Consider the following 14,932-nt stretch of genomic DNA (forward strand, 5'->3'; position numbering starts at 1 on the left):
TCTGCACACAGTATCCGGCTCCGTACATTCTCGCAGGCACGCGTTCTCCAACGGGGCCTTGGGCCCATCTGACACCTGTAAATGGTGGTCGCTGCAAAGGCGAGAACCTAATTACAGAGTTAAAGAGAAAGAAGCAATACAGGTTGGGAACCTTGATTGGGTGCATAGGGGAACTTATCAGAGCGCAGGCGTCGTCCCGCCAATAATTCGCCATCGTGGCGCAGGTTGCGCGAGTTGGCAGGCCGCCTGCATCATCTTACAGGCGGTAGGGGTGTGGTACGTGTAGGTGGTAGGTTAAGGTAGGTAGTAGAGAATACACCCTCCTCAAAGCACGGCTTCAACCTCACCTTCCACTGTTCTGCCTGCGCTGTGTCCGCTCCACAAACCTGTTACCTCGTCCTACGGGGCAAACCTACTACCTTCTCTTCCCCAAACACGTTCTCTCCATTCTTTGCTTTCATTACTCCTTTTGCCTGGTCCTTGTCGCGGACTATCATTGCATCACCCTCAGGTGACCTGAGTCGACTGTTGGCGGCGTATCAAGTCACAGCTACCTCCCGGTTCGCAACATCACCCCAAAACTGTTCACGATCTTGTGCACAACATCGCCCTACTGCCCGTCGTGCCCTCGGGCATCCCCTTTCCCTCTGGGCACTGTCAAGCCGAAGACTTTGGGACCCAGCCAGCCATCTCAACATGCCTCTCTCCGATTACCTGTCGAGTCCAGTCTCCTTTGCCGGTCGACAGGTTCTCGGCACCCTGGTCGAACGAGATCAGTACAGCTTCACCGGCAATGTAATCGAAACGCTGAAAAAGAAGCCATCTCGCCATTCGGGCCACCCAGACTTCGCTCATCTCGCCCTCCTCGTCTTTGAAGCGGTGCTCGAGGTGGTCTGTGTGAGTCTGCCGGGATACATCGTGGCAAGGCAAGGCATGTTTGATGCAGAATCACAAAGATTCCTAGCGAACCTCAACATCATCCTGTTCACACCCTGCCTGATCTTCACCAAACTGGCATCCCAGTTGACTGCAGAGAAGCTAGCGGATCTAGCCATCATACCCGTCATCTTCGTGGCCCAGACTCTGGTATCGTACCTTTGTGCCTGGGTGATTGCAAAATTCCTCGGTTTCAAGAAGCGGCAGAAGAACTTCCTTATCGCAATGGGGGTATTTGGAAACTCCAACTCTCTACCAATATCCCTAGTCATATCTTTGTCTAAGACGCTGAAAGGACTGCACTGGGACAAAGTGCCACATGACAACGATGACGAGGTTGCTGCTCGGGGTATCCTCTATCTCCTCGTGTTTCAGCAACTTGGCCAGCTCCTACGTTGGAGCTGGGGCTACAATGTCCTCCTTGCCCCACCCGACACGTACACCGAAGAAGAAGGCGGCACGAAACAAGTAGACCGACTAGAGAGGGGGAGGGGCCAGTATCAAGACGAACCGGCTTCAAGCGACGAACAACGCCGGCTTTTGAGCCCCAACTACGACGACATCGCAGACAGCACCGAGGAGTTTGAGGAAGACGATGATCGAACTCGAATCGGTGCAGAATCCCCAACGGCGTGTAAGTCCGATGGCTTCAAAACGCCTCGAACACCGTACAACCCCTCCGCTGAATCCTCGAGGAACTCCTCTCGGCGAAACCTAAACGGTGCGGCCAACGTGCCGGATCTGATGCCTACGCCTACAAATGGGATGGCGAGTCTCCAACCTCATCACGACCACCTCGCACGGCTAAAAGATCCAGAAAATCTGAGATACGATGAGAACCTTGGTGGCATCAAGGGATATATCAACAAAGGGAGAAACTCCGTTCGGTATCACAGCTTGGTTCTGGGCCATAAGGTCCAGACCAAGTCGCTTAGAGCCTTCGAATCCCTACCCAAACCTCTGCAGAAAGGCCTGTCCGCAACTTCTTACAAACTCAGACGCTTCATTGCTGGGGTGTGGGAGTTCATGAATCCACCACTCTGGGCCATGTTGATTGCAATCGTTGTTGCTTCGGTGCCTCGACTACAGCACGTTTTCTTCAGCGAGGGGACCTTCGTGCGAAATTCAGTAACCCGAGCAGTTGAGCAAAGCGGTGCCGTTGCAGTGCCCCTCATCTTAGTTGTCCTCGGAGGCAACCTGGCGAAGAATACTATTCCTCGCGATGAAAGCGGCACCGTCACTGATCCTCAGGAAGAGAGGAAGCTGCTGTGGGCCTCGCTTGTCACCCGCATGGTGTTTCCTACCATCATCATGGCTCCTTTCGTGGCACTGCTGGCCAAATATGCTCCTGTGAGTATTGTAGATGACAAGATCTTTGTCATTGTCGTCTACCTGCTCAGCGGCGCGCCCGTTGCTCTCCAAATAGGACAAATCACGACGACCAACAACGTCTATCCTGACCTGATGAGCAGGATTCTATTCAACAGCTATGTGATTTGGATTCTGCCGTCCACATTGATCCTGGTTCTCCTAGCTTTGGAGACGGTTGAGTGGGCAACTTACTAAGTTTGTGGGATTTTGAGCAACATGAGTACTCACCTTGAGTACATTTGGCGTTGAGTATTGGAGTTCAAATTGCCAGAACGTCCTTTCGCAGTTGGTGGTTCACTGTTGACAACGAGCGGGTGTTGGTTGCAAGACGGATTGCGCTATGACTGTGTGCGAATGGGCCAACACCAATAGAAATGATTAGTAGTTTTGAACAGATGACTTGCTCGAGGTCTCCAGGCTTGTCTGTACCTGTATCCGTACTCTCAAGGCTTGTCTGTACGGAGTACCTGTATCCGTACTCCGCGGATACTCCGTACTATCAGGATCATGACTAGAATCGAATGCTACAGTTCGTTGGGGCCCGTGAGCGGTGGCTGATCTATCAGGTCCCTTAGGCAGCTTAGAGTGACAGTTGAAACACAATAATCTGGAAACGAAACTCCACACGGGCTGGCGCGAAATTCCTATTCGTGCTTCATGTCGAGCTTGACGGGCGTCAAAATGTGCAGGATCTTGAAGAAACCGGGCATTGCGCAGCCTCATACGTAGGCAGGCAACTGTAGGTGAGGTAAGGAGTACGGAGTCTTACTTGCACCTGGTAGGTGCCTGGTATCAGTGTACAGGACATACAGGGCACCCCCATGGAGGCTTTAGCGGCTCAGGCTCAGGCTAAGGGGCTCAGGCTCAGGCTCCCTTAGGCTCTCCTTACGCTGCCCTTTAGTAGGCTTCGGGGCTTGGGCCCTGCACTCGCCACCACCTTGAACTTGGACGTGGCTAAGGCCACCTGCGCGGTGCCGTCATCATTCCCACTACTTCTGGCGTTGGTGGCATCACGCAGCGTTGTCAAACCTGCCGATGGGAAATCCCAAAATGCATCTTCTCAAGCTATTGGCAGCACGAGAATTCCTTCACCCAAGGGTATCTCCTCCTGTGGCGCAAGGAATGGTACGTAGTCCGCATCCCTACTTGACCCGCAAGCTGTTCTGTTGGCAGCCCAACCTGATGCGTCACTCGGCCTGACCATACGTCTGCCTCATCGATCCGCGGCGATAGGAATGGGGAAATTTCCAGCTACACCGGGCAAAGTCAAGTTAAGGTATCCTTCAAAGCAAAGACGACTGGATTCTCTACAGAGTATGGCCCTCTGATATGCCTTTGTTGTACCCAGTAATTTCTCTATATAAATAGAAGGTGTCTAGCTGATGGGAAACGCACCGTTTGGGTGCCCGCCATGAAGTTTGACACCCACCCTGCGCCTGCGTAATCCATGAGCAATCTCTCTTGTCCTTCAAGAGCTTCTCATGGTCGCGACCTCTAACGAAATGCAGTGTACGCCGTGCGGCAGATAGCAAATCCTCCCTACCTGTTACTCGCCGCCACCTGCTGCCGTTCATCAGTTAAACCCGCATTGCTGGGCACAAACCTGCTGCAGCGTCTTTTGTGATTAAGAAAAGAGGATCCGCGGGCTCCATCGCGACACCTCCTCTGGCCGCCATTCCTGGCTTCTGCCCGTCCCTTCCAAACCCACCTCTGCAATTCCAATCACGAAGCCTCGATTCAAGTCATATTGCTCAACTCCCTACCATCGCAGCCGTCCTCTCGCCGCGCACGTCCTGATATCTCTGCTCAAAACTCTCCTTCCACCAAGCTTCTCGGTTGTCTTCGCCTCCCGGCTGAATCTTCTGAAGTGAGCAAGCACGGCTTGCTCAGCATCCTCCGATCGAATGAAATCCGTTGCTCGTCGGTCGAACTTCGCCTCTCTCTACCCTTCGACGACTCTACTTCCTACTGTCCGACCAGACCTCTGACTGCACCCGTCGATCCTGGTTCATTCAGTTGCCATATCGCTTTGCGTCGCATGCCGCCTCGAGAAAACTGCACTGGTGCTCTGGTGCACTGGCGCAACCGCATTCCCAACCGCAAATCTTAGTCACCATGGACAGTACGATACCCCAGCAGCCTTCTTCTCGCGAGCTGTCCAGAAGCCCTGAAGATACAAAATCAGAAACATCGTCAGATGCTTCCCAGTCCTCCTCAGAGCCCACGTACCACCCTCCCCCGTTCAGCTCGCAAGGCAGCAGCATGGCCTCCTCTCTGAGCCCCTCCTCCGCTCCTCTTGGTCCTACCAACGCAGCAAGAAGGCCCGGGATGTTTACCAGTCGTGCGAGTGGCCTAAATTCGGACATACAGGCAAAGATGAAGGCATTTTCTTTATCCCGACAGGGGGCTCCTCCGCCCTCGGCACAAAATATGAGACAGCAGTCTTCTGGTCCTGGCGGATTTGTTGGCGGTCCAATTGCTGGACCGCCACCAGTTTCACACACAAACTCTGCGTCCAACCTACGTCTACCTCCGGTGCTTAATCGCCCGGCTGCCTCGAGCTTCGCTTCTTCGCCGTCCCTAGTCACAGGCAGTCCGCGGGTGGCAAGTCCACGACCTCCTGTCGGTGGGCTGGCTGCAAAACGCGGTCTGAAGCCTGGTGGTCTGAAACTGTCAGATGCGCAGAAACCTGCACCCGCCGGCCAGGAGGTAGATAAGCAGGATACCGGATCTCAGTTCAGCAAGTACTCAAACATCATCGACACTAAGAAGGGCACGTTAAGTTTCAAAAACAAAGCCGTTATTCATGGAAGCGGTATCGACTTCGCAGAGGGCAGCACATTTGCGATCTCGTTAGACGAAGTGGATACTATCTCTGAGCTGGGAAAGGGAAACTACGGCACAGTCTTTCTAGTACGACATGCTCGTCCAAAACTGCGGCGGCCTGGCCTGGGCCTGCGCGGTAACATGGTGCGGCATTCATCACAATCAGTGACAAAACTGGACGAAGATATCGGATCTCACACTCCGACTGCAGGAACGAGTGGGCTTGTCATGGCGATGAAAGAAATCCGTCTTGAATTGGAGGACTCCAAGTTTGCCGCCATCATAATGGAGTTGGATATCCTACATCGCTGCATATCACCCTTCATTATTGACTTCTACGGAGCATTCTTCCAGGAAGGTTCGGTCTACATATGCATTGAATATATGGATGGCGGTTCCATCGACAAGCTCTACGGGGACGGCGTACCTGAGGGAGTATTACGGAAGATCACGCTGTCGACGGTGATGGGTCTGAAATACCTCAAGGACGAACACAACATCATTCATCGAGACGTCAAGCCCACCAACATCTTGGTTAATAGCCGAGGTCAAGTCAAGATTTGCGATTTCGGGGTCAGTGGCAACTTAGTCGCCTCTATAGCCAAAACAAACATTGGCTGCCAGAGCTACATGGCTCCTGAACGGATCTCAGGAGGTGGAATCGCTCAGGTCGGGGCTGGTGGAGGCACCTACAGCGTCCAGTCCGACATTTGGTCCCTGGGTCTCTCCATCATTGAATGTGCACTTGGCAGATATCCCTATCCGCCAGAAACATACGACAACATATTCAGCCAGCTAAGTGTAAGCAGGTCCTGTCTATAATGAGGAGTAGAAAGCTAATTTGTCCATCACAGGCCATTGTTGACGGAGACCCTCCAGATCTGCCAGGAGATAAATTCTCCGAAGCTGCGATCGACTTTGTACGCGGCTGTTTGAACAAGATCCCGCGACTTCGGCCCACATATGCAATGCTTCTGAGACACGCATGGTTGGCGCCTATGATGAAGCCCCCGACGATTTCGGAAGATGAAGATGGCGAACAAGCCGCCGAAGCTGGCATTGAGTCTGCCTTCTCCAGCGACAGTGCGCCTGATACAGCGGACAAAGAAGTGGCCGACTGGGTGGAGGGTGCGATGGAGAGGAAGAAGGCTGGAAAGATGGCGGTCAGTAAGAAGCCTGCGTTACATGAGGCGCCCCTGGACGCCGTGCCTGGGAGTTCTCTGCTCGCCCAGCAAGAAGGACTGCCTCAGGCAGAGGACACGAATTTGGCACACATCAAAGCCAATCCGGGCGTCCCGGTTGACTCTCCGGACTTGACGGCGGAAAACGTCGAGGGTCTAGATTTTGCTTCTGCTTCATGATGGACGGCTGCAAGGCTACGGAATGTTATGATGACACCCTAGATTAGTGTACCGATAACGAGAAACGAGAGAGTGGTTTGGTAGCAATCTCCGGGCACCGAGAAAGAAAATACCTGCGAATTCTCGCCTGATAGGGGCGGAGGATAAACTGTGGGTGGAAGGGATAGTGGCGGTAGACACACGCTCAGCTCCTCCCACTACACAGATGTATTCCACACTGCTAGGTTGCCCGTGCTCTGGCCAGTTTGTTTTAGGAGATAGAGTCTAACGTTGTATTCTAGCACAGGGTGATTGTGGTGGTTGGTATAGGAATTTGAAAGGCCAGATTCAGACATAGCACTGTAACACCACCTAAAATATTCCGAATATGATGTCAGCCAGGTTCTGAAGCGATGACATCCGTCTTCACCACCGCCGCCGCCAACGCCAACGTCAACGCCACCTCTACTCATCAGTATCTGCTTGAAGCTACCGTCTATCTCTGCGGTACGATCTAGTCAATGGCCCACCCTCGAAGGGACATGACAAGTCGTGAAATCTCAACAGCTGCTCATCCTCCACAGAGCGACAATGCCAGCACTTGCCCGCAGATTCCTGATCTGGGCGGCGGTGGACGGTCTCATCCTCCAAGCTCATGGGCCTGCTGAGCATAAAAGAACCGTTCAAATCGACTACCAGAAGCGGCAAATAAAGGAGCTTGCGGACGATGAGGCCGGGCCCCGAAAGGGTGTCCCGCTGGAGTCGCACGGCATCATCGGTAGGATGCCCGTCGTGTCTCGAGCCAACCGAATGGGATAACTCAAGTCTTTCATAGGCATCCTTTCGATCGCGTCTACTTCCTTTCTGATTACCATTGTTCAGCGAGAGCAAGTGGCCCAGCTCTTTGGGAAACCCGTTTACGGCATTACCGATGTCGCCCTCCTTCCACTGTCTTCGCAGGCCGAGGCGGACGAAGCCATTGCTGCAGTCACCGCATCACGAAGCTCGACCGCATCCACGGCCGGTTCTGACTCAGAGTTAAGTGATCCCGGAGAGGGAGACGACGATGACAGTCTGTCCAGCGATGCCGAATCCGAGAGACCTATCGACAGCAAGCCTGCCCTGCACCGCAGCCCCAGTGTCACGAGCATCGCCAAAGATGTCTGGACTAATCGTGGCCAATATGGCAGGTTCGCGTCCCAGTGGTTCTCGGGGAGAGGTTGGGGCATGAGCAGGACTGCCACCGAACCGCCTGTGTCTTCGACTGCGGAGCCGACGTCTGAAGGCGGTGCAGCAGCTGCAGCAAGCCTAACTGAAGCAAAGAGCCACACACCTCCTGAGAGCGAACCGGCCCAACCGGCCGAGCAGATCGTGACCGCTGGTGGCTCCATCAAAGATGCCTTGCCTAAGATCCTCCGAACCACCAAGATGATTTTGACATCGGGCAGCTTTTTCTTCTCATACGATTTCGACCTCACGAGACGACTAGCACTCATGACGGGAACAACAAAGGCGCCGTCGCCGGACTCTCTCGACCCATTGGTAAGAGGACTCCCGTCATTGACTTGATTCAGACCCAGGCTAACTGGTCTAGTACTTTTGGAATAGACGACTGGCAACACCCTTCCTGGAATCGCGACAAGACTCGTTACTTGTGCCGATTTTGCAAGGGTTTGTAGGGCAAAGATCGTTCGTTGTTAGAAAATCTAGCCATGGCGACGAAGAGTCAGCAGGTGTGGTGTCAGTCGAGGATGGCAAAGACTCTACAGGACTGGCACATGCCACCACCCAAGCTAAGCAGAGCCTCGCGACCATGGGCGAGGAAACCCAAGAGTATATCCTAACTTTGATCTCTCGTCGATCAGTCAAACGATCGGGGTTACGATATCTACGACGAGGCATTGACGACGAAGGCAACTGCGCAAACGCCGTGGAAACCGAGCAGATCTTATCAGCCCCGGACTGGTCTCCCGCTCGAGGGATTCGATCTTTCGTGCAGATCCGCGGCTCGATCCCGCTGTACTTTTCTCAGTCGCCCTACGCGCTCAAACCGATTCCAATGCTCCATCAATCGGCAGTCAAGAATGAAACGGCGATGAAAAGACACTTCCACGACCTCAAGAGACGGTATGGAGGTGTCCAGATTGTAGCATTAGTGGACAAACACGGAAACGAGGTGGTCATTGGTGATGCATTCGAAAAGACGGTCCGCTCTTTGCAGGAATCCCACCAACTTGAGGACGTGCAATTCGAATGGTTCGACTTTCATTCTGAATGTCGCGGCATGAAGTTCGAGAATGTGTCGAAACTGGTGCAGAAAATTGAGGATGTCATCGCTAGGTATGGCGAGACAGTCATTTCAGGGAGGGGGGTCGAGGTGATGCAATCAGGGACTATTCGCACCAACTGCATGGACTGTTTGGACAGGACCAATGTGGCCCAGAGTGCCTTTGGACAGTATATGTTGCAGAAAGACCTGGGCCAGGAGGGGTTTGAGATCGATCTCCTCCACGACGAGAGCACAACTTGGTTTAACACTCTTTGGGCTGACAATGGCGATGCCATATCTCGCCAGTATGCTTCGACCGCGGCGTTGAAAGGTGACTTTACCCGGACACGACGGCGCAATTACCGGGGGGCTCTGAACGACTTCAGTTTGACCTTGACGCGGTATTACAACAACATGGTCAACGATTATTTTTCTCAGGCTGTTATCGATGTGCTGCTGGGCAACATCTCGTGGAAGATCTTCGAGGACTTTGAGAGTACGATGATGGCGGCTGATCCCGGCATATCGATCGCCCAGGTGAGGGAGACCGCCATTGAGAATTGCGCCAAACAGGTCATACAAGACGAAGACGAGGACCTCATCCAGGGGTGGACGATGTTGACACCGGCGCACGACAACACCTTGCGCACGCTGCCATTCGAAGAAGCAGTAGTCCTTCTGACGGATGCGGCTGTCTATTGTTGCAGATTCGACTGGACGACCGAGAAACTGGCGTCGTTTGAAAAGATCGACCTGCGATCAGTCTCGAAAATCCAGTGGGGTACGTACATCACGTCCACTTTCAGTGAGCGACAGATGAACGAAGAGCTGAATGCTGGCGTGGTGATCATCTACCATCCGGGCAGGGGGAGTATGATCCGAACCAACACTCGATCTTTACAGAACTATGTTGCCCCGAAGGCAGATGACTCGCCCGAGAGCCGAATTGACGGAGGCACAGGGATTCTCTCCTGGCTCAGCCCAAGCTCGCCGCCGTTGTCCAGGACGCTGGCGCTGAAAGTGATTCCCACCAGTACGCAGCCAGATTCGCCGAAGCAGCAGAGCCGCAGTGAGGTGCCCCTCTTTGTGGCCGAAACCATTGCAGGCGACATCCGGAGGGCGATCGTGGGCGCAGGGGAGCAGAGTGACCGAGCGAACGACGGGCTGGTCGAGAAGCAAGACATCATTTCGCTCGCCGACGCAAAGCAGCGCACGGGATATTTTGAGCAGCTGGGATACTCGATCAAGAAGATGGTGTGGGCGTAGGCGTGGGGGTAGGCATCGGCGTCGGCGTCGATGTAGGCCATGTACGAGGCACACCAACAGGACAGGTCATTAGGCGGCATGTACTGTGTACATTGTAGATGAATGTACAATGATGAGAGAAGACCAGTGACACGGATCCACCGGGGCGACGATGATTGACGATTGATGTGGTGCTTCGTGTGGTGTCGTTCAAGGTGCCCGTCGCCATCGCCGTCCATTCATTCTGCACCCTGGATGGCGGGTGCGGAGCAGAATTTCCATCCCAAGAAACTTGCAACCGGCCACCCACACGCTGCGCAGCCCTCAGCCCTCTGCCCTGGTCTGCCATCTAATATCTATCCGTCCACTACAGTTCCCCATCCATCCGTCGCTTCAATGCTCGATTTCTGTCTCTGTTGCCGCGTATACCCCGGCTGTCATTGTTTCATCTGTCTTTGACCTGCCATTGGCCCCCGGCTGCGCCCTCCTACACCCCTCCTACGCCAGAAAATTCGCAATTTATCGACGACTTTACCAGGGCAGCCTGACTGTCACTCTGTCACTACGACCTTGTGCCCTGGATTGCCACTGTCCTCTCCTCGTCGCCACCGGACCTCACGATCGACAGCAGGCGCCCCAGACCGTCCCACCGTGATCTACGTGCCAACAGCCTGTCTCCGGCTTCGAGGTCTGCCATTTAGTTGGACAAGGCCAGTGGGCGACGGTGCCCGTCATGGCGTGGCAGCCGGCGGAGGATGGATTGAGACAGCTGTCTGAATACCTCAAAAACTCGTTGAGTGGACATGACAGGAACAAACAGAAAGAGGCTGAGCAGGTAGGCTGAAAACAACAAACCTTCTGCGCCGACTGCGCACTGCGTTGAGGCCGATGGCTGACTGTCTTCGTTGTAGATGCTCACGAATGCCCGGAACAACAACGACTATGTCAACTATCTGACCTATATCTTCAGCAACCCGCAATTCGGACAGCAGTTGAGCTTGAACCCACCCAGTTTGTTCCTCATCCGCTATGCCGCCGCCATCAATCTCAAGAACCATTTGAAATTCTTCTACCACAGCATTCCCAAGGATCAATTGGCGTATATCAAGTCCGCCACTCTCAGCGTTCTGCGCGACCCCAACCCTCAGCTGCGAAGTTTTTCCGGCACGGTGATCACGGAGACGGTACAACAGGGAGGGTTGCTGCAATGGCCTGAGATTCTACAAGAGCTATTATCGCTGGTCAGCAATTCCCCTGGGAATGTCCCGCCCGAAACCCAGGAGGGCGCCATGGCTGCACTGGCCAAAGTCTGTGAGGATAACAGAAAACTGCTGGACAAGGAATACCAGGGTCAGAGACCAATGTCAGTGATGGTTCCCAAGCTGCTGGAATTTGCAAGCCATCAGAACCCCAAAATCAGGGTGTTAGCGTTGAGCACCTTGAAATCCTTCATCCCGCAGAAGTCCCAAGTACTGTTCTCGGCTCTGGATGTCTATCTGCAAACAATCTTCCAGCTCGCCACCGATCCGGACGTGCAAGTGAGAAGGATTGTTTGCCAGTCACTCGTTCAGCTGGTCGACTCACGGCCTGATATGCTTGCCCCCCACATCGATGGTCTGGTAAACTACATCCTGGCACAACAGCAGACACCAGGGAGTCCCGACCTGGCCCTGGATGCTGCAGAATTTTGGTTGAGCGTGGGTGAACAAGAGCAGCTCCGCGACCAAATGGGCCCATACCTGGAGCGAATCATCCCTGTGCTTTTAGCAGGCATGGTATATGGAGAGGATGAAGTATCTAGGCTCGGCGGGGACGAAAATAATGCCGATGTCGAAGACCGCGTAGAGGACATCAAGCCACAGTTTGCCCAATCCAAAGCCGGGCGAGGTGTCACCTCAGAAAAGGAGGAAGCCCCAGGCACGCCGCAAGCAAACGGGACTTCGTCCAAGGATGCAGATCTCAGTGAAGGAGAGGTTGAAGACGAGGACGAAGACGACGAGGAGTGGGATGACGAGGATCCGGAAAATGCCTGGAGTCTACGTAAGTGCTCGGCGGCGGCATTGGACGTCTTTGCGGTGAACTATCATTCCGCCGTCTTCAACATCATCCTCCCCTATCTCAAGGAGAATTTGTCCCATAACCTGTGGCCGAAGAGAGAAGCAGCCGTGCTCGCCTTGGGAGCCATTGCCGAAGGGTGCATGGAAGTCGTCTCACCGCATTTGCCGGAACTGGTTCCGTTCCTGATTTCTCTTCTCAACGATGAAGAGCCAGTTGTCAGACAGATCACCTGCTGGTGTCTGTCCCGATATTCGGAATGGGCGTCGAGGCTGGAGTCTCCGGCCGACAAACAACGGTATTTCGAGCCGATGATGGAGGGCCTCCTAAAACGAATGCTTGACCAGAACAAAAAGGTGCAGGAGGCCGGGGCTAGTTCCTTTGCGAGCCTCGAGGAGAAGTCCGGGGACAAGCTCAAACCCTACGTCGAGCCGATTCTTCGCCAGTTCACAGAATGCTTCCGAAGGTACAAGGACAAAAACATGTACATTCTCTACGACTGCCTGCAGACTCTTGCCGACAATGTGGGATCCGAAATGGCCAAACCGGAATTGGTCAACCTTTTGATGCCGGTTTTGATCGAACGCTGGAATAAGATTCAAGACGACTCGAGGGAAATGTTCCCTCTTCTTGGCTGCCTGGGCTATATCGCCATGGCCTACGGGGACAACTTTGCACAATTCGCCCCTCCCATCTTCGACCGGTGCATCAAAGTCATCTATTCCAACCTCCAGCATCACATGGCCTTCATGTCCGGGGCGACAGTGGACCAGCCGGACAAAGACTTCATCGTGACGGCGTTGGATCTCTTGTCCGCCATCATCCAAGCAATCTCGGCTGAAAAATCCGCACCGTTGGTCCAGAACTCCCAGCCTCAATTCTTCGACCTGCTCTCCTTTTGCATGGAAGACCCGACCACGGACGTTCGACAGTCAGCCTACGCCGTGCTTGGTGACTGCGCGATCGCTCTCTCCAGCTCCTTGGATCCATACCTGCCCAAACTTCTTTCCATTGCTATCCGCCAGCTGGACCTGGACGCCATGCCAGATGACGATTCGGAGAACGGGTTCAACGTGCTCGCCAACGTATGCTGGTCGATCGGCGAGATCGCCGCTCGCGCCCCGACATCGCGGATCTCGCCGTTCATCGAGCCGCTGTATCAAGGGTTGATCGCGATCATCAAGAATGAAGAAGTTCCCGACCCGGCCTGCGAGAATGCCGCGACCGCTCTTGGCCGATTAGGGATCCCTTGCCCGATCCACCTTGCTGCGTTTCTGAAAGACTACGCGGAACCGTTCTTACAATCCATGTCGAAGATTTCCACATCGCACGAAAAGGCGTCAGCTTTTCTGGGCTTCAACAATGTCATTGAACGTAACCCGCAGGCCATGGAGAGCAGCCTGGCCCTATATTTTGCTGCGATCGCGCAATTCCCTCAAAAGGGCAAGCAGGGCGCGGAATATAGTGAAGTCCGAGCCAGCTTCGCCCGAGTCATCCAGGGATACATCGGCTTGATCGGGGCCGAAGGATTCAACGCCTTCTTATCCGGGTTGAGTCCGCCGGTCAGAGCGAAGTTGAGAGATGGATACGGTGTGGGGATGGGTTGAGTTGAAGTTGACGTTGACGTTGACACAGCAAGACAATCGGCATAGAGGGCGACAAGAAAAGAGCGCGGGGCAGGGAAGAGAGCAAAAAGGGAAGAGAGCAAAAAGGGAAGAGACAGAAAGAAAAGGGATTTGGACCACCACAGCGGGGGAGCAGCGTCACTACATGGTAGAAGGCAGCGTCGAGCGGAATCGAGATCGAGGTCGAGGTCGAAGTCGAGGTTGAGCTTGATCCCTTTTGACTTTTGAAGTTGAACGAGGGGATACGAAGGGATAGGTATCTCAGGTAGATAGGGGCAGCACAGTTTTTTGAGAGTTACGAAACGATACATAGCTAGGTACCAGGTAGCTTCTGGCTCGTCTAAAGGCCTCGATCTCGATCCTACATTAACAACACCGACACCAACATCAATGTGTCCTCAGCCCTCCCACAAGGGTTAGGGCTGTCTTGTCTGTCTGTGCGTCGGCATCGTCATATGCACCAAGAGCTGCTGCGATTTCTGACTCCTGACTCCTGACTCCGCGGAAGGACCCGAATCCTTCAATCCGGATGCCAGAGCTTGCCAGTCCTTCGTCGGGCTTCTCATCTGTGTAAAACACTTGCATCAACAATAGACCGTTTCACCCACATCAGCCGTTCTCGAATGTCGGCCAATCTCTTTGTATCTGCCAACATGCACTTCACAATCTCGTCCATGATGGGTCCTTGTTGGTCTCGGTCTCCATCCCCCTGGCGTAGATGGCTGGCATAAAGCTCCTCTTCCCAACGGCTTCTCTCCAAGATATCGGCTCCACGGGCCTTTCGGCCTTCAAAAATCAAGGAGGGCGGTGAAGAATGCATCCACACCACACTTGCGATTTCGGGTGCCTGCATGACGCCCATGTTCTGGGTTAGGATATGTCCAAGGTGGATTGCGGTTTCCTTCAACTCAGCCTTGGTGGGCGGGAATTTTTGTATCCGCCACAAATAGAGGCTGGTCATCTTGTCAACTAGAAAGAACTGGCTGCTCCCTGCAGGAGACCATCGGACAAACTCATATACCCAGTCCTTCGGGGGGGGGTGGCGTCCTGTATCTCCGAAAAGACTTCAAATATGTCCCATTCCTTCAACGCCTGATGGGGTATGAGTGATGCCGTGCTTGGTGGTGGAAGAAAAGAGTAGCTGGTCCTCAGACCGATCATCCAGGCTTCGACTTTGCAACTTTCCTTGCCTCCCCCAGCAAGGCTGAGATATCGGGAAATGAGCGAAGTCGATAGAGAACCGTCGTCTTGATAACCACAGGGAT

The 14,932-nt window shown here is 53.9% G+C and overlaps 4 protein-coding genes across 4 annotated transcripts; all 4 read left to right on the plus strand.

Moving 5' to 3' along the window:
• Positions 1–696: 696 nt before the first annotated feature.
• A1O3_00590 (uncharacterized protein) lies at positions 697–2,502 on the plus strand (the record flags this gene model as incomplete). The annotated part of the gene is made up of 1 exon (XM_007730740.1): positions 697–2,502. The coding sequence occupies one exon, from the start codon at positions 697–699 to the stop codon at positions 2,500–2,502; it is 1,806 nt and encodes a 601-aa protein (XP_007728930.1).
• Positions 2,503–4,422: 1,920 nt separating this feature from the next.
• On the plus strand, positions 4,423–6,494 carry A1O3_00591 (STE/STE7 protein kinase; the record flags this gene model as incomplete). The annotated part of the gene is made up of 2 exons (XM_007730741.1): positions 4,423–5,934; positions 5,988–6,494. The coding sequence occupies 2 exons, from the start codon at positions 4,423–4,425 to the stop codon at positions 6,492–6,494; spliced, it is 2,019 nt and encodes a 672-aa protein (XP_007728931.1).
• A 570-nt stretch (positions 6,495–7,064) lies between these two features.
• Positions 7,065–10,008, plus strand: A1O3_00592 (uncharacterized protein; the record flags this gene model as incomplete). Its single annotated transcript, XM_007730742.1, has 3 exons — positions 7,065–7,251; positions 7,309–8,015; positions 8,068–10,008. The coding sequence occupies 3 exons, from the start codon at positions 7,065–7,067 to the stop codon at positions 10,006–10,008; spliced, it is 2,835 nt and encodes a 944-aa protein (XP_007728932.1).
• Positions 10,009–10,720: 712 nt separating this feature from the next.
• Positions 10,721–13,649, plus strand: A1O3_00593 (uncharacterized protein; the record flags this gene model as incomplete). The annotated part of the gene is made up of 2 exons (XM_007730743.1): positions 10,721–10,822; positions 10,899–13,649. 2 exons carry the CDS (start codon positions 10,721–10,723, stop codon positions 13,647–13,649), a joined length of 2,853 nt encoding a protein of 950 aa, XP_007728933.1.
• Between the last annotated feature and the right edge of the window lie 1,283 nt (positions 13,650–14,932).

The sequence above is a fragment of the Capronia epimyces genome, assembly GCF_000585565.1.
Source record: "Capronia epimyces CBS 606.96 chromosome Unknown aczIQ-supercont1.1, whole genome shotgun sequence".
NCBI lineage: Eukaryota > Fungi > Ascomycota > Eurotiomycetes > Chaetothyriales > Herpotrichiellaceae > Capronia > Capronia epimyces.